This window comes from Sturnus vulgaris, chromosome 21, assembly GCF_052056855.1.
Source record: "Sturnus vulgaris isolate bStuVul1 chromosome 21, bStuVul1.hap1, whole genome shotgun sequence".
Classification (NCBI taxonomy): Eukaryota; Metazoa; Chordata; class Aves; order Passeriformes; family Sturnidae; genus Sturnus; species Sturnus vulgaris.
The window spans coordinates 4,598,422-4,624,324 of record NC_142263.1 but is presented as its reverse complement, the minus strand read 5'-3'; the positions used below and the strand labels follow the sequence as shown (position 1 = coordinate 4,624,324).

Sequence of the window (25,903 nt, the reverse complement as noted above, 5' to 3'; positions counted from 1 at the left end):
CAAAGTCTTTAGGGACCACAATGGCTGAATTCCCAATGCAATGTCCAGCAAAAAGGATTAAACACATCCCCTAAATGTGCAAGCAGAGCAGCGACTGGACATATCTAAATACAGCACCATGGGGGATAACACTGAAATACTGCATCCAGCTCTAGTGCCCTTATTTTTAAAAAGATGCTGAAAAATTGGTAAGGATTCAAAAAAACAGCCATAAAAGTGATTCAAAGGCTAGAACTGATGCCTTGCAGTGAAAAATTTCAACAGCTCAATCTGTTCAGTGTTATCAAAATAAGACTGGGAGGCGATTGGATTGTTGGGTGTAAAGTGCCTCCGTGGTACTTAAGGGCTCTTTACACTTGCAGAAGAGCACAGCATGGGAACATTCACCCTGTAAATAAGGTGAAAGTGTCTCAAAACCAGTGCAATTATCACTGGAACAAACTCCCCAGGAAAAGGGTGGATTCTCAAGGCTGGATGTCTTTCTGGAAGTACTGCTTCAGCCAAACACAAGTTATTTGGCTTCATATAGGAGTAGCAGGGTGAAATTTAAGGACCTGTGATATACAGGAGATCAGACCAGATGATCTAATGGTCCCTGCTGACCATAAACTCTCTGAATCTATGCAAACACGCCAGAGAGTCCTCAGCTGAGATATCAAGTTCACTTTTGACACAAAACTTTTCACAAATTGGCTCTGGTGCTGCAGGTCGTTTAGGATACAAGCTCAGCTCTTCAAGGCTGCATCTGGTTAAGCACTGAGAGCCCAGGCAGAGCTTTCTGTGTCCAGCAGGTAAGGGGGAGGCCACATGTGCATTAAAGCAGCCCCGACCAAAAGCAGCTTATACTCCAACACTCTTACTGTTTGCCAGGAATAAACAGTGTTCACCTTCCTGTGACAGAAAACTGACACGAAGAAATGTGTGATGAATTCTGGTCTAAGAGATCAGCTGCAAAGGCAGCTCAGGGTGTTGTCAGCCTTCTTTACTACTTCAGAGTAGATTACTCACGGGGTTAAAGCACAAAGGAGGGAGATAATGCGAGAAATTAAGACGAGTGAAGACTGAGGAGATCGAACTCTGAAAGGCTTAGGATGGAGTTGGGCCAAGAGAGGAGACATTTGGACAACAGGCTGAGCAGAGACAGAGCCTTCCAGAAGGATGACAGCATTATCTCACGCAACCTTCACATCCCCACTCTTCCAGCCACGCTCCCCATCCTGGATAACAGGAGCCAGGCTGTGCCTCAGGCTCCCACAGGTAAAGTTGTCCACCCTGCTGCATCTCCCTCTCCACTTTGAATTATGCAGCAGTGAAATCTGCTGGGGAGGAAGAGTAGAGCCAAGGACAGAGGAAATGACACAGACTCCAGCAGGTTCCACTCCCTGATCCTCCGGAAGGAAGTTCCTTTCCTAGTACCCACCTCCACAGTGGATACGAAGCCTGTCTGGAAATGGCTCATTCAACACTAAAGAGGAATAAACATTCCCCATGGCAGAATTAAGAGGTTTGGCTGTGGGATACGAGGTGCCAATCTCAAAAAGTCTACAACAGACAGCAGGAAACGTTGGTCTGGGCCAACTTCAGACAAAGATCAAGGTTAGACTAATAACAAAAAAAAGATCTCAAGAGAAATCAGTGTCTACAGCCTTCACCCCGCTCTGGGAAATCTCCCAACCCTGCTATTAAGATATTTTACTTCCTTTACCAGTACTGCCAATCCTGGCAGCATTCTCATCTCAAGTGCAAACTCTGCCTCCCAACACCACTTTGCAGCATCGGGATCATCAAACCAAGTGCTCTGAGAGAGGCCTCGTGTGCAGCAGCAGGAGGGGGTTTGGTTACACACAAATCCCTGCCTGATCAGCACCAGCAGGAGAGGAAATGAGGGAAGAGTGACTGACAGGGAGAGGCGGTTTCTGGATGGTTGTACTTGGTTTTGGGGTATGAGAAGCTTGTAGGAACACAAAGTCTCTCTCCCCTCACCGCAGCCTCTCTGAGCAGGGGGATAGAGCAGAGCCCCTCACAAAGGCACAGCTCATTGATGTCCTTGTAATGCTCCCACCTCTGATCCATCACACACATTAGCACCAGATGCCTGTTGCCAGAAGGGGAACATGCCAGGGTCTCTCCCATTCAGGCAACATTAGTCCCTGCCTTGTTCTTCACAGTTAAATAAAACCACCAACTAAAAAGAAGAAGCGGGGGTGGGGGGGAAACATCAACACCAACTTCTGGAAACTGTTACAAATAGCTCAGTCTTCACTTTCTGGGTAGTGACAAAAGGTCAAGTTGTGCTGGAAAGCAACATTTGGGTTCTACATCAGATGAGTGCACAGGCTGAATAGGGCTCCGCTGCAGCAGCACATGAGCATCCATGGAACATCACAAGCCCAAGCAAAGTGGAACAGCGTTTTCTAGTAGGATTGCTAACAGAAGAATTGCAGCTGAGAAGGTTTTTATCAGCAATTTGAAGTGAAAACACAATTTATTTAAAAAACAAAGTGCAAGCAGGGATGGTGCACAACTGGCAGGCAAAGAAAGCCAGGGCTGAGCTGCATGGCTGAGTGTCACGTCTCAAACCCAGGAGTGTGGTTTTGGTGTTTAACCAGTTTCAACTGCAGCCTGGCACTCCTTTACTTCCTCTGCAGAGAACTCTTCTCACTGCTGAGGGAAGGAAACCAACCTCACCACGCAAAACAAAACGGCATGAGTAAAAATAAAGCCCCAAGGTGGTTTGGTGGCTGAGGTCATATCAGGAGGCAGAGGGGTTGCAGGCAGGGGACAGCACTCAGAAATCCTCATGCTGCCAGCCAATAAAAAGATTACAGAAAAGGAGGCAGGGCACAGAATTAATGCAAGTCCAGCAGTAAAGAGGCTGACAAGCCTCTTTCACACGCCACCAGCTCCCCCGTGCTCAAAACAGTTTGTAAACTGTTTCCTAAACACAAAAGAAAAAAAAACCCCAGACCTAGACCTGACCTCTGAGAATGAGTAACCAAACCCAACAGCTTCCTGCAAGCTTGTGGGGGTGAGGAAAATGAGGGCAGGACAGAGGGAACTCCACACTTCTCCCTGTCAAGTCTCGCTCTGGGCACAAAGATTAAGGATGCAACAGCTCTTGCTGTTCTTTCATGTGGGTGGTGGATAAAGGCCAGAAATAAGGGAAGGCAGCCCTTAGCTGGCTGCTGGTGCTTGGCATTCCCACCCCACAGAGCATCTCTGCTGCTTCTTGTGCTGCAGGGGAGGCTCAGCAGGGGCTGGCAGCTCTGCAGAGGTGTGGGTCAGCAGCAGGCTGGGGAGGGAAGCACTGCCAACCCTTGACAGCAAGGACAGCCCAGAACACAGCACACCACCGACAGGATCACATCCAATACTAGAGAGCATCTAACCATAGAGGGGACAAACTTCCTGACACAAGCCACCCTCCTGTGACAAGGTGCTGACACTCTAAGAGCTTGTGTGTGTCCCACTGGTTCCTTCCATGAGAAAAACCCGAGGGGACATTCCCTCATGTGTCCCCTCCCTTTGGGGACACACCTACACCACTGCTCTGGCGGGGCTCAGATGTTTAACTGGTGTGGGAACAGCTCCAGCAGCAGCACACAGGGCATGTCCAGGCACTGCTGGGATAGTGGGTCCCATTCCCTCCACTCTCTGCACCAGCATCCAGTTTTGGGTTAAAAAAACCCTAAAAGCATGCAAAAGTCAGAACTAGACATCATGTGCAGCCTGCAGGGTTACCTTTCTGGGGAGTCATGCCCCAGCAGTGGGGGGAAGGCAGCAAGTCTGTGCTTTCACCCTGCCCATCTAAACCCTGTGTTTAGCACAGCCCCAGCTGCCTGGGCTCATTTTCCAGATCACAGGCTCCTAAAATTGACCATTCTGAGGGCTTTGCCCACCTGACACCATGGAAGGATCAAATGAGAGAGCCCTGTAGGAGCCCTGTGCTTCATCCAGCAATGATTATTCATAGGAGTCTGCAAAGAAAAGATCAATCTTTCACTGTCCTGAGTGAAACCACTCAACCATGCTGGCAGTGAGGAGAAATGCTCCCACCAGCCTGGCAGGGATGCACCAAAAATAATGAGTTCCCCAAGCAGCCTCTTCTCCGTGCATCTGTATGGAAGAACAACCATCATTACAGCAATACATCATTTCCACTTCTGCCTGTCACTTACCTCTAGTCATGTGTAATGGAACAGAGTAACAAGGTGAGGGGAAGAGCTGAGAGTGGAGGGAGAAACTCTCAGAAAAAGGGGTGTCCCTGGGGTATATTTGCATGAGCAGAGTTTGGCCATGCTCAGAGACACCCAGCTCACACCACAACAGCCTCTGAACAAACCAGACACTCCCAGGGAGTAGAAACAGTGACATTCAGGCAACCCTAACTCTGAACACGGAGCACTTCTGGTCCCATGTGTGACTGGTCCAAGCAAAGGACAGGCTAAAGGAGCAGAATGGCCAAGAAACCCCCACCACAACTGCTACCAAACTAAAATGAGTTTTTATCCCTCCAGATGCAAAGCTCAAGCCTCACCAGATGAAAAACTGCATGGATTGAAAGCAGGCAGAAGGAGCCAGCCCAGTCACTCAAGTGGCTGCTGCCCAAGAGGAACAAGTGCACAGAGCAGCAACAACAAACATCACCAGGGAATAACGGATGTGAAACATGCAGGAGCTGACAGGGACAGGGACCCTTCCCACTAAGGACACATGGCCTCTGTTGAGGAAGCAGCTTGGGCAGCCCCAAAGTCCTGCTCAAGCTCCCAGATGCACAGGCATTCCCAAAATTGCCTCCTGGTGGTATTTACAGCTCACTCATGGAAACCCTGGTGCAGCATTCCACACTCTCTGCTGCTGAGAAGAAAGACTGGGAAAAAAAATGGAGGTTAAAACCTGCTCTGAATTCCAGAGCTAATGATTCCACCCCTATTTTTCTGTCAGTGCAAAGGGGCTGTTGCTCCGTGGGCACCCAGCACCAGGCAAATCCAAAACCCCTATCCCCTGACCAGCAGGCTGGAGGAAAATGTTCCTGCAAAAATGGAAATGTTCCTACAGCTGATGCACAGGGCTGTGACAGCACATCTTGACTCTGGCCTTTGCTTTCCCAAGAGCTTTTCTGGTGGCCCTACCAAACTTTTGATGGTTCTACAAGCCTGACCTCTCACAAAGAGGCTAAGAGGCTTAATTCTTTAATGATGATGAAGTATTCAGACATCTGGAGAGAAGTATTATTCAATTACTGGCCTGCCAAGGGAAAACCTCTCTTCCCTAATCTTAGCTGCAGCAATCTTTATTAGTGCCTGCATGCTGTGTGGTAACACAAGGAAGTGTCTACTGCAGAGCACAGGCAGCAGGCAGCAGCAATTGTGAGAACCTTAACTCAGCATTTCCTGACAGGAGTGATTAAAATCTCAAATTCAGTGTAATATTAACACTTTCTCAAGAGACTGACAGCCCGTTTGCCCTGTTTACTTTACCAATTCACAGCCTGCAGAGCAAACTGCTTACAGTACTATCAGATTTAAGATGAATGCAGACCCATGGCAAATGAAACCAGTGGCAGAGAAGAAATGGCAGAGGCTCAGCTCTTCAGCTCACCAACACAACTGCTCACTTACTCAGCCTCCTTTTTTAGCATTTCTCATTGGAATTGCACACGAAGTGATCAGATATTGTCAGGTAAAGGGTCAGCCTGGTCCCTCCTGCCCCTGCACTCCCAGAAACGTGCAACGTACAAGAGACCACAGAGAGCAGCCGTTCACAGAATGAAACCCCAAAAGGTTGTGACCAAAACAGCCAAAACTCTGAGCACAAAACACCCAGGCTGCAACTCAAACACCTCCTCAGCTCGCTCTGAAACTGTCCCTTATCCTGTGTGCCAGCAGTGCCAAATCCAGTGACAGGAGAAGAGGCCAAACACAGATTTTCAGCCCCTGTGTGCACAGGTGGTGCATTCTTCCAGTTTTGCATCTTCCTAGAAAAGGGGATGGAGCAAACTGTGAAACAGGCAGCTCTGCCAAGCCTCTACCTAAAAGCACAGTGCAAGGCAAACTGCCAGCCCCACACACTTCCCTCATCCCAGAAATGGCTGCAGTTTGAGCTGGCCTTTTCACTCTTGCCATCCCACATTACTAACATCCAGGCTGTGGGCTCCTGACCCTGAAAATAAGGTAATTTTGGGGTCTTTGTATAGTGCTGCATAAGGGAAAATGAGGTGAGTCCTGAGCAGAGGTGTGTAAGCATGTGCTGACAGGGACAGCACAAACACCAGCAGGTCCTGAGAGAGCAATCGTGCAGCAGCTCCCTGAAAAGTGTGTCACATCACAGGACTGGCACCTCACCACCTGCACAGTGAAAAGAGTGACTACTGAGGACAGAAAACATCCCCAGTCGATTTCTTGCCACCCGTAGAACAGCCAGCATGCCCAGAATCAAACCACCTGTGGCTGGGTTTGAAACAACAGCCTCTGGCTGAAGGGTGCAAGCAGCCTCTCTCCCACCTCTGGCCCAGAATGCATCCAGAGCTGTTATATCTCTACTTGCAGTGTTATATCTGCTGCTGGTATCTTACCCATTCTGCCCTGCAAAATCCCCTTCTCTGGCCCAGAAACAGCTGCCATAAGGCTGCTGCCTCTGCTACCTGCAGAGCACAGATATCAGGGCCAACACAGAACACAGCCTGCCCCTGCCTTTCCAAGGGCTGAAGCTGGCAAGGAAGGGACTGGGGAGGCAATGACATATTTAGCCTCATTTCCCCAAAATGACACACAAACGCTGGCACACGTCCCCTGGGAGCAGAGCTGTTCCCTTCCGGCCGGCCGGGGATGTGGGGCAGAGGTGCTGCCAGCGCCAGGGCTGCTCCTGCTCCTGTCCCGGCCAGGCACGGCCCTTCCGAGGCCAAACAGTGCCACACAGTGGCAACTCAGGGCTGCTCGGCTCCTCTCCAGCCAAGCAGCTCCAAAACACGCGGGGATGCTGCGAGGAACAGGCTGAGAGGCTGCAGCTTCAGTGAGGAAGGAGTCCAGAGCTTCCCGAAGAGCTGCTGTCTTTACCCAGCCCACGGCTTCACAGCTCGGGAGTTTTGGCAGCGACACACATTTCAGGTTTCCCTTCCACGTGGTTATTTTGGGTGACATGGGCTCATAAGCAGTTGTGCCAACTCGAGTGCTGCCCCACAGCAAGCACAGGCAGCCTGAGAATAAATATCTTGGCTGCCAAAACCAACAGTGCCCAAACTCAGGTCCTCAGTTCCCTTTTGCCATTCTATTTCTGATGGTGTGGCTTCTCCATGATCAGAAAGCTCGTACTTCTCAGGAGCCAATGTTCCAAATTGAAAGAAATCAAGACTAATGATAAATATCAGTGTGTACAGACAATGCCAGCAAGCTGCACTTCGAAGAGCACAGACCCCACTGAGTAGAGCAAGGGGAAGCTCCAGCACAAAGTGCTGCACCACTGCACTTTGCCAGCTGCTACACTGCCTCCTGTGACAGCACTGCAAAAGAGAAACCCCCACCAGTGCCCCAGAAACACTGACAGCATCTCATGCCAAGCAGCTTCATCAATGATTGATGAAGAAGCTAAAGCTTGGCACGTTCCTTTCAGTGATGCTGAGGAAGCAAAAGTCCCCAGAAGAAAAGCTGAGGAGAGGGAAAACAACCAAGGGCAGGAACATCTGAAAAATGCTGCAGCAATATGCCAGAGCTTATCTTTCAAAGCCCCAAGATTTCACCCCAGTTCCACCCAGCTGAAGTCACAAACTCACTACAAAAGCACAAATCCGGGAAGCTTTGGGCCCACGGTGTGAAGGGAAGGTTTTCCCAGTTCTCCCAAACTCCCATCCTTAACAGCCATTTTAGGACAGGCAGCCCAGAGCTCCCTGGCAAGTTCTCTTGCAAATCAAATGTGCCAGAGCAGTGCAAAGATTCCTGGAGGATGAGCTCCCAGCCACCACTGCCTTTGCCTGCATTCCTGGGCCTGACAGAGTTCACCCTTGCTCCTCCTGCAAGGTACAGCTGGACAGGCTTACAGGAGACACCGCCAGTTAATTATATTTTTAATTCTTGCAAAATAAAGGTGCTGCTCTAGACTCTCAGCAGAGCAAGTTATGCAAATGTAACACCTACACTGGAAATTGAAACCACCGTTTTCACATTCCCAGAGCAAACCTCCAATCATCTGGCAATGGGACAAGTGACACACTTCCAGAACAAGCCTCAGAACTGCTAGGGTCACCGTTAACCCTGGTCTCCAGCTCCTGACCTCATTTCCCACCAGGAACCTCACCCAAGTTAGAGCCCTCAGAGCAGAAGCATTTTACAGCATCTTCTGTTTGTGCCTCTCTCCCGTTCCACATCAGCCACGCCAGCACACGCTGCCAAGAAAAGGGATGGTAACAGCATGCCTTAAACACGAGAGGCACGAGGTCACCAGCTCCTCAGCCTGACCCAGGCACAGCTCCCACAGGGAAAGCCAAAACACTGGAAAATTTAGCAACAGGAAAGCAAAACAGATCCAGTGTCATTCCACTGCATTCCAAACACATGAGACCGAAGCCAACGGCCGCCTCCTGCAGTACTCACGTCGCTGGGGCTGAGGTTCCCAAGCCCGTTGTCCTGCTCGGAATCCCGGCCAGACTCGTGGCCCTGGGAGGAGCGGGGGTGGGAGGGATGGATCCAGATCTCCAGCCTGGTGGCATCATCTCCCACTTGTCTCAGGGTGGATTTCTTGCCTTTGCCCCGGCGGTTGGGGCTCACATCCAGCACCTGATGTTTCCTCTGCTCCATCTGCTCGGACTGGGCAAACAGGACACACTCAGATCACCCAGAGGTCAAGGGTCAGGGGAAGTGTATCATTTCATGTACATGGATAAATTAGTCCCTTCCCCTGCTTCACAGCCACAGTAACTCATGGACAGGTCCCGAATTCGGTTCTGACTCTACAGAACAGTGCAGATGAGCAGATTTGAACTCCAGCTACCCCAGGACAAGAAAAGCTGTGTCCAGTCCCAGGAGCATGTGGCAGCCCTTGTGCTGTATTTGGGGTGAGTCCCTGGGGAACAAAGGCACTGCAGCCTCCCTTATCCATCAGGATAGGGTGTGGGGCACCTATGGAATAAAGCAATGATTGTGCTACATACCAAGGCCATGCTGCAAGCCACAGCAACCAACAGCCCTTGCTGAGCTCAGCTAAATCGGTCTGTGACCCAGAAACAAGAGACTCAGCTGTCCAAACCACCCCAAAACCATCATTCTGAAGGCTGCCTCTCTCATGAAATTTCTTAGAAATACATAAGGAGTGTCTCCAAGTCCAAGAGCCACCGTTCTCTCCATGCTCTGCAGCACAGGCAAGTGCAGCATCCCACAGCCCAGCTCCAAGACTCACCTTGCGTTTTGTCTCCTCAAACAGACTCATGAGGCTCTCCTTGGCTGTGAGGATGGGGTTGCTGGCAGCCAGGCTGCGCATGTAGTAGTACACAGCATCCAGCTTCCTCCTCTGCAAAAAGCACAACAAAACAAAAACAAGTAGCTCAGAGCTGCCACTCCTTCTGGGGCATTCAAAGCCACGTTCCCATGTGCTTCCCCTTCCCTCTCCTTCAATACTGCCTAGGACAGACAGACACAGTGAGAAAGGTCCTTCCCAGCCATGAAGGAAAGGTGCAGTTCTTAACTGCTCTACTTTAAACCAGCATCTTCCAGTGTTGGGAACTGGCAGATCCCTGCCAGCCTCTGTGCCCCAGCATGATACTTCCATTATCTGCTGCCACATCTTCCCTGAAGTCACTTTTCCTGCATGGCTGGAGTAGCCAGCACAACTGAAACCTGGGGAAGTCACATGTGGTTGTTGCTTAGACCAATGCCCACAGGTTCAGTGATAAGATAACAAACAGATGGCTCTGAGCACAAAAATCTCACGCTAAAAGTGGGCTGTGTTTTCAACTTAAAACAATTACACTCTCAACAGCCCACAGAACAGTCCCCAAATCCCTGAGGGAGTAGCGTGTATCTGACAAAGCTGCCTGAAGCCACAGCAGCTGGAATCCACACAGTACATCCTGCCATCAGCTTTTTTTTTTTTTAAGAAAAAACCCAAACCATCTGAGCACTGCCCTAAAAACGCCTTTCTCCACCAGATGGAATCTCCCAGCCATCCCAGAGGCTCTTCCTGTGCCTGCACATCCTTGTATGAGGAGCATCTTACCGTGTAGATGGCCAGAAGTGCCAGCTGGTTGTACGGGCGGCCGTTTTTGGGAGCAATTTGCTGAGCCTTCAGGTACCAGCTGGGGAAGGGAAAAAACAGAGAGAAAGGGTTACTGAAAGGACATCAGGCTGCCTTCCTTGTCCTCAAGGGTGCAGAACTCCCCTTGGAATTGTCATTTCTGCAGGGAACTGGCCCTTCCCACAAGTGCCCTCCGCATGCAAGAGTCAGCACAGACAGTGAGCTGTGCCCATCCTGGGGAGGGATGGGGCACTGGGCAAGAGAGGGCAGATCCAGCTGCAGAAAGGAATAACCCTGGCTCACCCCACAGATGAGCAGGGAGCAACAAGTGCTGGTAAGTTCTGATGGAGTGAGAGCATACAGATGCAAAAGCCACCAGAAAACACAAGAGCAATTGTGCCAGGCTCAGCAGTCTAAACCCTCCCTGCTGCAGGATCAGCACAGGACAACTTCCACCACCTCCACTTCTAGATGGAGGATGATGGCAGCTTGCTCTCTGAAACAGCAAAACTCAGCCATACCTTTCAGCTTTACAGAACTGCGATACAACAGAGGAATGGAAAGACTTTAAAAAGGAGGAGAAAAGAGTTCTTTAGCTAGAGGCAAGTTCAGGGATGAAATGACATCCATCCCTGGTATCCAGAGGCAGAGAGTGCTGGAAGGACACAGAGCTGAGTGCCTACCTGCGGGCCTTGCCGTAGTTCGCCGTGTCGTTCGCCTGCTCCCTGTACCGGCAAATGTCCCCCTGGCAGATCATGCACCTCTGGGCACTGATCAGGGCGTACTTCACCTGCAAAAGAGCAGCCATGGACCACATGGAACACAGCCCTGACTCACCTGCAGACCCAGAGAGCCCACAGGGGTTGTACAGAGTCAAGAGGAGGTCGGTGACACACTGAAGGGCAGCAGAATGAAATGACAAAGCTCCATTGCACTGGTTCTGCATTTGTACAGCAAGCCAATCCCCAAAACACCTCCTCTCTGACACAATATCCCACCTCTCTCCAGAAGGGGCTTGTTCAGTCCATGACCAATTTAAGGACAGCTGTTAGACAAACACAACTCTCTGGGAATGGAGCTGGACTAAAATATCTCTTCCCAGCTGTCCCTTGCACCTGCACTCACAGCTCAGGGCAACACGTCAGGGAGGCAGCACAACTGCCAGCTTTCCCTCATTATTCTGGATTCCACAGGCAGGAAAAAAAACCATGTTCAATACCTCAGGAAAGGTCAGGGTGCCTTTGGACACTTCTTTCCCTTATTAGCTCCAGACACAGAGCTGGTACAAAACAAGTTCTTTGCAAAGGAAGCTAAGAAATGCACCAGAGTGTAGAGTTCTCCAGCAGCTGAGAAAGATTCCCTGCAAACAAACTGGCTCTGTTTGGAGTACAGCTGCCTGCCCCTTGGCAAGGGCAGCACACTGAGTGCAGCACCTTGCACAGGATTACCAGGATGAGAAGTCTCCAGGAGGAAGCCAACCTACCATTTTCCTGAGAGGTTTACTGCGGATGGCCATCCCATCCATGTAGTCCTCGAGCTTGAACTGGTAGGACACCTGAAGCTTCTGGAGGAGGCTGTCAAAAAAAGAAGAGCCCTGCAAAACACACACAAACACTTGGATGTTATGATCTTTCCAATGACAAGCACAAAATCACCACACCAGCCCTGCCACGTGCAAGAAAGGAGCTCCATCTGCCTGAGGTTTGGGCTGTTTCTCTTCAGAACACAACAAGGAGGTTGGGGGATCTCCAGCCCCAGAGGTTTTTAAGACTAAGCTACACAAAATCAGGACTGACATGATTCAGTGTTTAACAAGCACTGCTTTGAGGAGGAGGGTGGACAAAAGGCCTCCAGCAGCTCCTTTTCTCACCCTAATTCTTTAAAACACATCTTCTCAGGTCTGTCAGCCTACCTGGTAAAAACACTAAATAGAGCTGCAGTTTCAAAGCATGGCTTCCAAGCAAATTTGGTAAAGTTGCCATAAACACCTCCAGGAATGCCTCTCTTTAGCTCCACTTCAGGGTATTCATTTCATTTTAGCTTAAATCAATTTCTAATTAACACAAACACACCAAAACAAACTTGGTTTAAATTGTAACAGATGTCTACCTGGACCTACACCTGCCCCATTAAACCATAATGTATCTGAGCATCCTCTTTGCATAAGGATGACCTAAGGCACATGGAGACGTGAACAAGATCAGTTGCCCCATTATACCATCCCCTTCCAAAAACCAGTCAATCCCACCCAAAGTGGAATCTGGGAGTGTTTCTCTCTTCTTACCTCATCTAGAAGCAAGAGCAGTTTGTTCCGAATTTCTTGGGCATTTTCCCCCTGAGGGTCCTTGAGGAGCTGCCGGAATTTCTCAATCACTTGGTAAAAAGCGTTTTTCCACAGCAACTGGTCCACGTTCTGGGTGTCAGAGAACTCGATATCCATCAGGATGCACCGTTCATAGAGCTGCAGCATCTCCACCCTACAGCAAAGCACAGTCAGGGAAGGGTCAATGCAACAACAACTGCCCAAGGAACACGTGCTGAACCACCTGCTGCTCACATCCAGCTGCCAGCAGCACTCAGAGCTTCCACACACATCCCCTGGGGAGATGGGAGCTGCTGCAATCTAACACCCTTCCTGCTCCAAGAGGGCAAATCCAAAAGGAGCATCTCCCTTGTACAGGTGACTCAGAATGGACCAAGACTTGGCAAAGAGCAAGGTGCAAGGCTACAGTTCTGCCATCAGCAGGGCACAAGTGTCTCCAGATCCAACAGAGAGAACGCACACAAAGCTGCCAGGCTCTGCTCCTTCTGAGCACAAGGTCTGGGCCAGGAATCAGAACACAAAGAACCACAGGGAAACAGAGGTCTTGCCATTAAAATGATCCTCACCCCCTTTTCATCCAACCAAAATACACAGCAGAGACACAGACCCTGCTACCTCAAAAATGAATGAGTTGGGAACAATGGAAATAAAGCCTCAGAGTCCCAGAAATCACATTCCCCTTGTCAGCTGCCTACATCCCCATCTGGATGCTGGAGCAGAATTCCTTCCCCAAATTTAATAAAATAGCTACAGGCTAGGAACAGCTCTGAAACATGTGGGGCAAGTTAACGGTAAAGGGGATCCTCAGCTGTTCCTGCCTTATTCCTTATAATCTTTCAAGTCCTACAGAAACAGTAGGAGAGTGTGGATGGTAAAGCCTGGAGTGAAGCCACATGGCAATGCCTGGAACAGCCTGACAGGATAAGGGAAGGATGCTGGTGGATTCCTGCACAGAGCCAGGATGGGCTGTCTGACCCCACACAGTCCCCAAACCCTCCACGCACACCTGGAGAGCACAAACACCAATGGAACTGGACATTTCTGCAGATGGATTTTGTGTAAGAGTCCCCACACAGCTGGCAGCAGACACTCGGCCACAGGCAGGACACAAGGGACACTGCCAGCAAGGATGGGGTCAACTGTGCCCACGTTCCCAGGGCAGGGTGGGCTTCCACAGGCCACAGCAGCACTCCACAGTATTTCCTCTCCCTCCACACAACAGCTCTGGGTCACCTCAGCACCTTGAAGAAGACCTGAAACCTCTAGTGCTGCTTCAATGGCAGACATATCCCACCTGTAGTTTATAGAGCAAGTGCCCAAAACATAGAACAAGCTAAATTTGCTACCAGTCAGCTCTGAAAAATCAGCCTCCCGAGGAGCCCTGCAAACACAAAGGTCACAAACAAACCTGAGAGATGCCAAGTTGAAACTTGTTACAGCCATGTTAACCAGCCCCCGGACGAACAGTTTTACTTCTGTCCTGACAGACTGGCATCACCAGGCTGCTCCCATTGCAGTGTCACCAGGCCGAGTGGCATCAAGAGCAAAACTACACAGCATTGGAAAGGCACTGCCACTCACAGCACCAGGAACACACAAAATGCTTCCTGAGCACACACTAAGGACAGGTAAGAAAGCAGAAGTCTGACAACAAACAATGAGAGCACTGGAACTGAGAAACATCAATTCCAGCAAGAGCCAGAAGAACCAAAAACCTTCAGCAGGTGTTTGTCCTGCTCCTCTGTGCCCCTGCAAGGCATTCACCCAGCACAAGAAGCTACAGCTTAGCTCCCTTAGCCCAGGGAAGTGACATCCATCCTCACCCACAGCTTCGTTCCACCACCCACACACCACTGGCACACAACAAACAGACCCAGCACATCACAAACCAGCTATCCAGTGCCACATCTCTGAGCCACAGAGATCCCCAAGGAGACACCGTTCTCCTGCATTTCACCCTGGAAATGACTCACTCCCCACTCTGCAGCCCACCCACGAACCTCAGCTGAGCCATCTTCTCCAGCCCCTCCGGGCTGATGCGGTCTCTGGACAGGAGGTTGCTGAGCTGCTGCTCCTGGTTCCCAGCCTCACGCAGGAGTTTGCTGAGCTCCTGCTGCTGTATGTTCCTCATCTGCTGCTCCACCTCGGGACTCAGAGGAGCAGGGGGGAGTGGGCCACACAGGTACTGCCCTGCCTGGCCAGGGTACCCGGGGTAATAGGCTCCTGGGTACACACCGTTGGTTGGACCCATAGGATACTGCAGGGAATATCCACCGTAGGGATACTGGGGGCTTTGCCCGGAGGCACGAGGGTAATAATAGGGGTTGTCAGAGTTCTGGAATTTATAGTAGGAGGACTGGGCCTGGCGGGCTTCCCCCCAGGAGGTGGGGCTCACTTCATCATCCGTGTCTAGGAAGTGAAGCTGAGCAGTCTGGCTCTTCAGGGCAGGTTTTTGGTCCGGGTTGTTTGGGTCCCACAGCCGGCGGGCAGTGCCACCTCGGCCCCGGCTCCGGGGCCCTTTGCTGCCAGCCCCACCCAGCAGGAGCCTGGGCCCGGGGTGAGTGGCTTCAGGGACACCCACTGAGCTGGCAGAGAGGTCCGTGTTGGCAGGCAGGAAGAGAATCCCACGGCCCCTCCCTTGGGGCTCCCTGCTCTGGCTCCTTGCCTCTGAAACCTCTAAGGCTTTCAGGGACTTTTTTTTATCTGTATCTGCCAGGCTGATGTCCCTGTTCATGGTCCTGCTGTCAAATGTCACTCGAAAGGGTCCCTTGACTTCCCTGCCATTGCTGCTCCATTCGCTCTCACTCCTGGAAGCTCGGCTCTGCTCCGAATGCCTTCTCCTGTCCGAATTCCTGCTGGACACGTACACCTCTGCCTCATCGATCCTGTCGTCGTCCAAGGAGTCAGTGGAGGACACGGAGAGCTGCTTCCTAGGACGTATCCTTTCCCTAGCACGCTCCTGCCTCCTCTCCACCCCATCCACGAGCAGGGCTCCGTCCGTGCTGTTGTTGCTCCCAGCTGAGCTGGTGCTGCAGGTGCGGTACCGGCTCCGCCGCTTGTCCGTGCGGGAATAGCGCTTGGTGGAGCCCAGCTTCCCGGGCAGCACCTCATCCCCCGTCCTCCTCACCCTGTCACTTCGCTCTGCTCGTCTCCCTTTATCCCCCCTGGAGGCTTTCACTGCTTCCCCTGCCTGGCTCCCCTCTCTGTCCTCCTTGCTTGACTTAATTTTTCTGTTGCTGTCTTTTCCAGTGCCTTTCTCAGTCTCTTCATCTCCCTCCACTTTCAGCTGCTCCATCCTCCCAGTGATTTCCTCGCTGGCCGACCGCAGGGAGGGTTCTTTAGCAGCTGAGTGCAGGCGTTTCCCAGGCTGGTAGATCTGCTGGTCTGGTTTCTTGGTTCTTCTGGGGGTTTTTGGACACCACTCATCCACAATGGGCTGCTTGGATGAGTTTTCCTGGCTTTGCAGGCCACCTTTGGTCTCTGTTTCTTCCTTTTCCTGTGAAGGACCGTTCTGCTTGGGGCCATTGCTTTTGTCCAAGTCCTCCACAGCTGGGGCTTCCACAAAGTCCTTGTCCCCAGCACTCTCCTCCTTATCCTCCTCAGCTCTGCTCCTTTCCTTCTCCAAGGCCTCTTGCTTTGGTGACACAAGTTTGCTCCTCAGTCTGGAGAGGCCAGGCTTGTAAATCTCCTGGTCGGGGCGCCTGTTGTCTTTGCGATGCCTCGGCTCCTTCACCTCCTTCATGTTTTCTGGGGAAAAACAGACAGAAGAAAGCTATTCCCAGGGACCAAAAAACACCATGACAAATATGCAAGTCAAGGCAAAGAGCCTGCCACCCTCAGGGCAGGTCCAGGAGATCTCTGCAAATCTATGTCAATATTTACAGGAAATCACAGAATAAAAGTAGAAAATGAGAAAGTCTAACACAGCGGACCAAAACCTTGGCCTGATCCATTTACAAATCCCATCCTGCAACAGGTTTCACCTCAAAGCACCAACAGTGCACAAGGAAAGCATAACACCAGACTTGAGCACAAGCAGCAAGAGTAAAGTTGTATCACCACAGATCCAGCAGCAGTCACCTGCCTGCTGTTGGTGCAGGATCTGCCGTGCCCAGCAGCGCCTGTTCTACCACCAACCAGACCCTTTGGAGTCAAAGACGCTTTTCCCCCTTGCTCACAACCATGTAACGCTTCTCTCCTCCTCCTTTAACCGTATTTACATAAAACTTCGTTACAGAGCCCAGGCCGGACCACGCACAGTTAAACGACCCACCAAAGCCGGGCTGTTCCCCGCTGCATTCCCTACACTTTTTCCCTGTCAGTACCACGCACCGGCCGCAGCCCCGAACCGGTACCGGGGGCTCGGCCCGGAGGACCCTAAGGGGCTGGGACCGCCCATCCCGGGGCAACGCTGCCCCGGCTGCCGCCGCTCGGCCCGCAGCCTCCCCGTTCTCGGTGCGGCGCCGGCCGTGCGCTCCCACCCCGGACATCCCCGTGCCGGCGCCGGCGGGGCGGCAGCTCTGCCCCAAGCCCTACCCCAGGCGCAGCCGGGCAGCGCGGCCACGGGGCCGTGCGCGCCCACAGGCAAGGGCCTCTGCGAGGAAGGAACGGCCCAGCAGCAGGTCGCGAGTACCCCCGGCGCCCCTCACCTCGCCCGCCGCCGGCCGCGCGGGCCTGCGCCGCCACCATGTCCCGCAGCTCGGCGGCCGAGACGCGGACGCGCTCCAGCCCCTCCGCCATCTTGGCTGTGCCGGGGGGCGGGCGGCGCCGACGGCGGCCGCGCAGGGACAAACCGCCGCCGCGCGCAGGCGTGCACGGGGACGCGCACATGGCCGCGCAGGGAGCCGCGCTGGGGCTGGGCGAGGTGCGGGATGCGGAGCGGCGGCTGCGGGGCCGCATCCATCGCACCCCGCTGCTCACCTGCGCCGGGCTGGACCGCATGGCCGGCCGGAGGCTGCTGTTCAAGTGCGAGCTCTTGCAGAGGACCGGATCCTTCAAGGTGCGCGGGGATGGCGGCACTGCGAATCCCCGGGGCAAAGGTCCCTTTTGGCAAGTGGGAAACTCGCGTTCCGCCCATACCCACCAGCTCCCGCCAGCCTGCCCAGGACTGAGGGAATGGTGTGAGGAGGATGTTCAGCCCAGCACACACAGTCCCATGCTGTCCTTGCAGATCCGCGGCGCCCTGAACGCGGTGAGGAGCCTGGTTGAGGAAAGCGAGCGTGCAGGCCGGGAGCTGCCCCGCGCTGTGGTGACACACAGCAGTGGCAATCACGGGCAGGCACTCGCCTGTGCTGCTCAGACAGAAGGTAACCTGGACCCCCGCCCTCCAGCCCAGCTCCCAGAGGCAGGCACAGGGTAAATGCAGCTGGTTCCATTGGAGTAGATGGAGATCCCCCTCCTGAACCCATGCAGGAGCTGGCATAGGCAAAGCAGTGCCTGCTCCTACAGTTATAACTGGCTGCTGTGACTTTTGAGCTGTTGGATTTACTTCCTGTCTCATCCCGCAGGGATTCCTGCCTACATCGTGGTGCCTCGGACAGCCCCGCAGTGTAAGCAAGATGCCATTCGTGCCTATGGTGCCACACTGGTGCCATGTGACCCCAATGACAAGGTAAGGCACAGGGGAGAGACTGGCCAGGGACACTGCCCAGACAGTGAGAGGTGACAGCTGTGCTTTCCCTTAGTCCAGAGCTGAGACAGCATCTGCTGTAGTCCAGGAGACAGGAGGAGTCCTGGTGCACCCCAACCAGGAGCCGGCAGTGATCGCAGGGCAAGGCACCATTGCCCTGGAGGTGCTGGAGCAGGTGAGGGAAATGCACAGCCCAGACCCTGCAGGGGCACAGCAAAAAGAGGGACACAGAAGTGGCAGAATCCCTCACACTTCTTTTCTGCACAGGCACCCCAGGTAAATGCAGTGGTGGTTCCTGTTGGAGGTGGAGGAATGGTTGCAGGAATAGCAGTCGCCATCAAGGTAGGCAACAGCTCATCCAGGAATTTCGTTGTGGGAAGGGCAGGACTCTCAATGCAGGCAGCAGCTTTAAATTTTAGAAACAGAAAAACCCTGTGGTAAAAGTCTGGGTGTCTGGGGTCTGCATGGCAGCAGCAGGATCTGCTTAGCCCCCTGCACACACAGAAACAGAGGACAGGCACAGACTGGTGTCACCCGCCTGGCTCCTCCTGCTTTCCCCAGGCTTTGAGGCCAGATGTGAAGGTGTTTGCTGCCGAGCCAAGCAACGTGGATGACTGTTACCAGTCCAAGGTCCGGGGGGAGCTGACCCCCAACCTCCACCCACGGGATACCATCGCAGACGCAGTAAAAACCAGCATTGGACCCAACACGTGGCCCATCATCAGGGATTTGGTTGATGATGTCTTGATAGTCTCAGAGGAAGAAATCAAGGTAAAGGCTCCCAGCTCCCTTCTCACGGTAGCTGCCAGCAGGCAGCTGCCTCCATCCCCACCCTGCCCCTCTGCTCTCACCCCAACACACTCCCAGAGCAACACAAAGCCCCTGTGCACCACTGCAGCTGTGACACCCACGCTGTCTCCAGCTGTAAAGGGCTGTTGGGAGCTCTGCCCTCCCTTCCCAGAGTGCTGCAGGGATGCCCTGGAGCAGCCTGTGCTGGCTGCTGGGCTGACAGCTGCTGCCCTGTCCCGACAGCGAGCCACGTGGCTGGTGTGGGAAAGGATGAAGCTGCTGATTGAGCCAACAGCAGGCGTGGGACTGGCGGCCGTGCTCTCGGAGCAGTTCCAGGCAGTCCCCTGGGACGTACAGAACGTTTGCATCGTGCTGTGTGGGGGCAACGTGGACCTGAAATCCCTGACCTGGCTCGCAGACCTCTCTGGGAAAGCGGAATGAGGATGGAGTGGTGTTTCAAGGAATGAAAATCTCACTCTAAATTTGTGCAGTGGTTTGTGCACTACTAAAAACAGATCAAGTTCAAACGTTTGGGAGTTTTTGTGGAGGGACAAGGGAAGCTGGCATTGGTCTCTGTGGGGGGCCTGGAAACAAAGCACTGCCTGTTCTCCCTTCCCCAGCTGCCTTGTTCTGGCCCAGGCCTCCAGAGAGCTGCACTCAGTCACCCTCCCCATCTGCTACTTGGCTCTTCTTTCTCAACAGCACAGGAACTGCCAACAAACTCCACACAGCAAAATCCCCACACATCTCACGTGGCAGGGCATGAGGACAGAAACAATCCCAGTGGGCCAAGGGGTTCAATCAAGGGGTGCACACAGCCTCCTGGCCACCACCACGACAGAGGCACCTTAGGCATTTTTTACATTTTCCATTAAAATAAATAGCTATAGCTGGTACCTGAGTAGCAGCTGGCAACGCAGCTGCCCCTGTACAGACCCCAGCAGTAACACGTCCAAGGCATCAGTGCTGTCCTCACAGTGCATGGGCCAAGAACAGCAGCCAGGGAGCCAAGGCACAAACTCCAGCCATGCTGGAGACTCATTCCATTTCCACCTCCCGCTCTGGCAGCGCACTCTCACTCCTCACCCACGGCACAGGCTCTGGGACATGAGGGTCATAAGTCCATTTGGGAAAAACACGCTTGTAGAGGTTCAGCAGCACCGTGTCCTGGGACTTGAGCTGCCCATCAAAGTGGCACTTCATGTGGCCATGGGTTCCTAGGCAGAGGGCAGAAGAGGCCATTAGCAGTTTCTCTGGCCCAGGAGGACACACCATGCCAGCAACACAGAGATCAACACCAAATCAAACCTACCTAATGGTTCCTTGATGTGCCCTCTGCGTCCCCACTTTGTCCTCAGCTCCACGGGCTTGAACCACATCACATCCTCTGGAGATGGAAAACACAAAAGGCAGGTAAGGAACAGGCTGTGCTGCACCAACATAACCACAGGGACAGGACTTCCAGAACCCTTCTGCCCACCAGAGACCAGCTGTACCTCTGTTGAAGAACATGTATCGCACCACAGCCGTCTTGGTGAAGATCTTGAAGGGGTGGCCACTGAGCACCAGGCGCTTGATGACAATCCTGTCGGGGTCCACGGAGAGCAGGGAGCCCGTGGCAATGAGGTCATGCATTCCTGCCAGACAGAGTCACCAATGCACCAGGGCGGGTGCCTCCACCACCCCTTCCCCACCACAAACCCCTTCCCTGAAGGGCTGCAGGCCCAGAGCAACCCCACAGCAGGGACAGACAAGTGACAACACGGATGGAGATGAGCTCATCTCAAACAGCAGGAAGGGGAAAGCTTTTTCAAGTCATACTTTCTGGAGAGATGCACTTGTAAGCAAGGTATGGGGGACAGTTTGTTTCCCAGACACCACATCCTCAGCATTTATCAACTCACCATTACTTCTCTGTTTGAAAAGCAGCACTGAGGCAGGAGGGAAAGTGATGGGAGCATAAACAGTCACCACCAGGGCAGCATCTGGGCGCAGGAAACGCTCCAGCTTGTGCTTATCAGCTAGGACAGAACAGCAATGATCAAATTCAGGCCAAGAGCAGTCCTCAGAGCTGTGGGAAACCCCAGAGCTCATTCCTCCCTGTTCAACAAACATCCCTCCTCTGCTGGCACTGAGTATCTGGGAATGAAGGTGATCCTCTGGCATGGAACCTGGACCTTGCCTGGATCAGTAAACCACCTTTCCCAAGTCACTCTACTCCCCATGATTTAGTGTCTACCCTGGAAGCCTCAGAGCCAAAGAGAGTCTTCACAAGAATCCTTCAGCCAGGTTCAGACACCACGGCTAAGACATCACAGGCTTCCTGCTCCGGGATTCCCAATCCCACTCCTGCTGTACCCAGTCCCTGACAAACCTGAGGTGTGCTGGGAGAACAGGGGGGATGCTCGGAAGCGTCTGAAGCCGCAGTGGAAGATCAGCTCCTCCTTGGCCCTCACTGGCTCACTGTTGCCCGGATGCCGACGCACCAGGAAGTTCAACACAGACATCTGGAAGAGGCAGCACAGTAAGGGGCTGCTGGCAGGGAATGGCGGGCAGCAGAAAGCAACAGGACATTGCAGCAGAGATGAATGGGTTCGAAAATGGGTTCCCAAAAAGTCACTGTCACCAGTGCCAGGTTCAGACACTTTATCCTAAACCCTTCCTGCAGTTTCTGCGTGCTCTGACCTGCTCAGAAACAGGATCAATGTGGGGAGATTTCAGCCCAAACCCTCTGTAGACAGACTCTCCCCAAGACATGCAGCCTGAAAGAACAAGAACCTGCACATCTCTCCAAGATATCATCCCTTTTGTTCACCTTTTGTTCGTGGGGAAGCAGTGAGAACAGGACCAGGGGTTTCCCTTCCTTGAAGCTCTCCATCACAGAGACTGGGACATTGCAGACATGAAGTGTAACGTACCAGCCCACCTGCCAAGACAGGAACAGTTGTGAACGCTTCTCTCAACAAAAAAAAAAAAAAGTGTCACAAGATGTGCCTGGATTAGGGAGGGAATCCAGGAGAAAACTGTCTGAACTTAGGGCTTCATGCTAAGAACCAGCTGGCTGAAAGATCCACCCAACCACCTCCATAGTAAATCACTCCTATTGGGAGCAGAGGAACACAATGGGGAAAGAGATCAGCAAAAGGTAATTACTGAAGCGCCTTCAGTCTCCTCCTTCTCTATTTGCTTGAAGAGGTTCTTTCTGGTTCGGGAGAAGTCCTGGAACTGGAAGATCCTGGCATAATCCCTTGGAAGATTCTCTTTGGGGTCCCAAGGAGAAGTCCGGAAGCTTTTCAGGCCCCTGTACTTCTGGAACCTTGGGAACAGAGAGCAGGAAAGACAAATTACTTCACCAATTGAGGTGAGTCCCATCCTTCACCACCACCTGTGGTCTCAGGGTCTCACACCTTCAGGGAGGGTAAAGAGAGCAAAGCAAACATTAGCCTTCAGGAAAGATCTTGGTACAAAGAGAGCTCAAACCAGCAGCCAAATCCCCAAACAACCTGTCCTTGCCTCAGGGCCATCCTCCTCCCTCTCTCAGGTCAGGACCCAGCTCTCCCTGCCCACTAGTGCCTGCTCTGGAAGCCTCAGAGCCAAAAAGAGTCTTCACAAGAATCCTTCAGCCAGGTTCAGACACCACGGCTAAGACATCACAGGCTTCCTCAACCAATTGAACAGAAAGGCCCCTTCCAGCTCCTCTCCCAGCAAAGCATCTCATTTCTTACCTGACTCTGGCAGGCACATCCCGTGGCGTGTCCACCTCATCTGGAAACATCTCATCCATTCTCTCCTGTTTGTATCTCTCCAGCATCTGTTCATCCTCCTCCATCTTCTCATCATACTGGTCATCCCGCAGGCACTCGGACACGGTCATGGTCTCGCTCTCCTCCTCCCCAGCTTCCTCCTCACTGCTCTCCCCCTCCTGGCACAGGGCAGCACAGAGCCTGTGAGCACACAGAGCTGTGCATGCAGCACTGGCAACCTGGGTGTGCTCACACTGTGGGATTTGGGACCCCAGCCCATCATTTTGGGGTTTAACAGGCCAAAGAAGCAACATGATACTTGTGAGGATTTAACAGTGCAAATCCAGGCAAGTCCTGGCTCTGCATCATGCCCTTGGTATAGATAAAGCAAGTTGGAAGGACAGAATTTTCCTAGAACATGCAATAATGGCCTGGAGATCACCTGCACTATCAGTTCTTGAAGGTACCTGAGAAACTGCCTCTTCCATCAGATCATCATCCATGTCGTCATCTTCATCATCATCATCATCATCTTTCTCACTGCCTTCTTCTCCATCATCCACAATCCAGGCAGCCTGGTACTTAGATGTGCCTTTGGGGACCTTCACCACCCTCCTGTTTGCCTTCAGAGAATCTGTAGGATTCCCACCAGTGGTTAATACAGGAACAGTTCTCCTTCCCCTCAGCAACATTTGTACCAGGACAGCCAAAACCAGATCTAGACTACAACTGCTATTTTCCCAGCACAGAATTTGTCAGGACAGCCAAAATCTCCTAACTTGCCAGGCAAACCACACAGCCTGCTGGCCACCTGATGGGACTGGGGATGAAAGCTATCTCAACTAAGATGTTTCATCATAGCCACCTTAGTGACAGATGTTTTTAATAACCCTGCTAAGAGGAACAAGGAAGAGATACAGAACTATTGCTTCTGCTCACCCTCTGCTTCCTGCAGTTCTTCTTCAGTGGGCCATGTCTGCTCCCCTTCCATGGGATCAGGAACCACTTCTGACTGCAGAGACTCCTGCTTGCTTGGATCTGCCTTCATCAGGACCTTGACATCTTCCTCCATCTCATCAGCACCATTTCCAGAGTCATCCTGAAGGGCAAGAGCAAGAGTTCCTAGATCTGAACACACCTAACTCAAGCTTGAGATCAGTCTCAAGTGAAACTGCCTTCACGATGTCGTGATGTCACTTTCATTACACACTGCAAGCACACAACCCCAGCCCAGCAGCAGAACAGAGGTAAAATTCCCTTTCCCCTCTCCTTACCCTCATAACGCCAGTTGTATTTTCCCCAGTGAAAGTTTAGAAACCTTGTGTTCTAAGAGGACTGGCAAAGCTCTCACCCCACACACCTGAATCTCCATGTCCTGACTCCTCTTCTGTCCTTTAACCACTCGTGGGTTCAAAGAGAGAGGGTCAGGGGGAGCATCCACCTGGCTGAGCTGGAAGTCCCCATGCCCCACAATGTGCACCAGGCTGTTCACACTGAGGGTCTGTCCCCGGACAAAGCCAGACACCTTCAGGGTCCCAACCAGGTCACTGTCCTGGCTGGGCACAAACTCAGCAGCACGGGCGAGCAGGTGAGCACGGCGGTCCCGAAAAGCCAGGTGCCTCTGCTTCTGGGAGCTGAGGTGCCTCAGGAGCAGCGAGGATTCCTGCTCTGTGTTCAGTGGGAAGAGTTTGGCCTCGGGAAAACGCTTCTCAATAGATTTGGAGAGTTTCTTCCTGGCATCTATCCTCTTCTTAGGGGGCAGGTCAGTGCCTCCTGGGACAGCCAGAGCTGCCGAGCAGAGAACAGAGCTCAGGATCAGATCCTAAACCTTCTGATGTCCTTTTTACCAAACACAAACGCTTGGATGTCAGCAGCCCAAACGGCCACATTTGTACCACAAGGTACTAAGGGAGTTTCACTGGTTTCAGTGGCGCCCAATAAGACAAGGAGCAATGGCCATAAACTGAGATGAAAGAAATTCCACCTCAACATAAGAAAAACTTTCTTTTCACTGCAGGTGGCAGAGCCCTGATATTTAGTTACTGTGACAATAAATCTCCAGTAAGCACCCCCAGAAACTCAAAACATTTCTCACCGTAACTGGGGAGACCCTGTGCAAAGAGGCAGGAGAGGCAGTATTCCCCAGCACTGTCCCAGCCATCCACAGGATCCAGGATGAACAGCAGAGAGTCAGCAACCTTGGCAAGGTCTAAGACAGCGTGAAGATCCCCTGCACCCAAAACATCTCCATTAGTGGGGCTGCCAGAGGTACCAGAACCACGAACTCAGCCAACAACGGCGCTTCCTCACCTGCCTGGGCTGTGACAAAGCGCCAGCGCTGCTTGAGCCGGGGACAGAGGAGGGCAAAGCTACCAGCCCCGCCCTCATCTGCACGGACAACGGCCGAGTCCTGGCTCTTCAGCAGGCGCAGGGAGTCGTGGGCTGCAGCCCTGCTGTGCAGCAGCACCACAACCACGAGGTGCGGGGGCCCGTCCCTGGTGCCAAGGCTGCGCTTCTCCGCCAGCACCTGCGGCCACCAGGGCAGAGCGTGAATGCCAACCCAAACCCAGCTCCTCTCCCGTCTCTGGATCAAGGCCAGATTCCCCCACAGCACAACCCAAACACACCTGGTCCGGTGATGCCCCGCTTGACCCAAACCCAATCGGCCCTGGGATCCCAGCCGGTAGAGACTCGAACCCACCCATTTCTCGCTTCCCCGCAACAAGCGGCCCGGCCGCGCCCGGTTTCCCCGGGGCCTCACCGCCTCCTTGCGCTGCCGGCGGAGCTGCAGCGCCTGATGCCTCCGGTCCACCCTGTTCAGGTCGCGGAGCCGCCGGCGGGGCTGGGCCTTGACGGGAACGCGGCCTGGTGAGGGGAAGAGAACGGTCAGGCTGGCCGAGAGCGGCGGGGAACCGGCGGGGAGCCCGTTCCGCCTCACCTCCAGCGCGGCGCTGCGAGGACCCGCTGTGCTTGCCGCCCTTGTGCGCTTTGTTCTGCTGCTTGAGGGGCCCGGGCCGGTGCGCGCCCGCCGCCGCCATCACCATGCTGCCGCCTCGCCGCCACCGCCTCGGCGCGGGCGCCGTGCGTCACTTCCGGTGCGACGGGAACGCGTGGAGGTCCCACGTGGGCAGCGAGAGGGAGGGGACGGGACGGAAGCGGGACCGACCCCCGGGAAAAGACGGGCAGGGAAGAGCAGCA

The 25,903-nt window shown here is 53.1% G+C and overlaps 3 protein-coding genes and 2 non-coding genes across 6 annotated transcripts in view; 1 reads left to right on the top strand and 4 right to left on the bottom strand.

The window, feature by feature from the left end:
* SMG6 (SMG6 nonsense mediated mRNA decay factor) overlaps window positions 1-17,293 on the bottom strand; it is a 105,211-nt gene extending 87,918 nt beyond the window's left edge. For both annotated transcript variants that reach the window (XM_014876482.2, XM_088177124.1), the window contains exons 1-8: window positions 17,194-17,293; window positions 14,545-16,291; window positions 12,506-12,698; window positions 11,705-11,815; window positions 10,905-11,011; window positions 10,204-10,282; window positions 9,388-9,498; window positions 8,586-8,798 (exon numbers count right to left, since the gene is read on the bottom strand). In XM_014876482.2, the coding sequence (XP_014731968.1) occupies window positions 8,586-8,798; window positions 9,388-9,498; window positions 10,204-10,282; window positions 10,905-11,011; window positions 11,705-11,815; window positions 12,506-12,698; window positions 14,545-16,291; window positions 17,194-17,284 (2,652 nt within the window). In that variant the 5' untranslated portion in view covers window positions 17,285-17,293. The remainder of the gene's footprint in view (window positions 1-8,585; window positions 8,799-9,387; window positions 9,499-10,203; window positions 10,283-10,904; window positions 11,012-11,704; window positions 11,816-12,505; window positions 12,699-14,544; window positions 16,292-17,193) is intronic.
* Window positions 17,294-17,350: 57 nt separating this feature from the next.
* On the top strand, window positions 17,351-19,489 carry SRR (serine racemase). Its single transcript, XM_014876485.2, has 7 exons — window positions 17,351-17,543; window positions 17,715-17,850; window positions 18,052-18,155; window positions 18,229-18,348; window positions 18,441-18,515; window positions 18,735-18,944; window positions 19,206-19,489. The coding sequence occupies exons 1-7, from the start codon at window positions 17,373-17,375 to the stop codon at window positions 19,401-19,403; spliced, it is 1,014 nt and encodes a 337-aa protein (XP_014731971.1). The 5' UTR covers window positions 17,351-17,372; the 3' UTR covers window positions 19,404-19,489.
* Window positions 19,490-19,813: 324 nt separating this feature from the next.
* Window positions 19,814-25,799, bottom strand: TSR1 (TSR1 ribosome maturation factor). Its single transcript, XM_014876486.2, has 15 exons — window positions 25,644-25,799; window positions 25,467-25,570; window positions 25,016-25,232; window positions 24,801-24,935; window positions 24,066-24,493; window positions 23,645-23,804; window positions 23,173-23,339; window positions 22,688-22,884; window positions 22,116-22,278; window positions 21,778-21,888; window positions 21,337-21,469; window positions 20,867-20,983; window positions 20,459-20,599; window positions 20,275-20,349; window positions 19,814-20,179 (listed from the first exon to the last, which is right to left on the bottom strand). Exons 1-15 carry the CDS (start codon window positions 25,747-25,749, stop codon window positions 20,001-20,003), a joined length of 2,433 nt encoding a protein of 810 aa, XP_014731972.2. The 5' UTR covers window positions 25,750-25,799; the 3' UTR covers window positions 19,814-20,000.
* LOC148221496 (small nucleolar RNA SNORD91 family) lies at window positions 21,199-21,289 on the bottom strand. Its single transcript, XR_015808013.1, has one exon. It is a non-coding gene; the product is annotated as a small nucleolar RNA SNORD91 family (small nucleolar RNA).
* Window positions 22,537-22,627, bottom strand: LOC148221495 (small nucleolar RNA SNORD91 family). The gene has a single exon (XR_015808012.1). It is a non-coding gene; the product is annotated as a small nucleolar RNA SNORD91 family (small nucleolar RNA).
* Window positions 25,800-25,903: the final 104 nt, after the last annotated feature.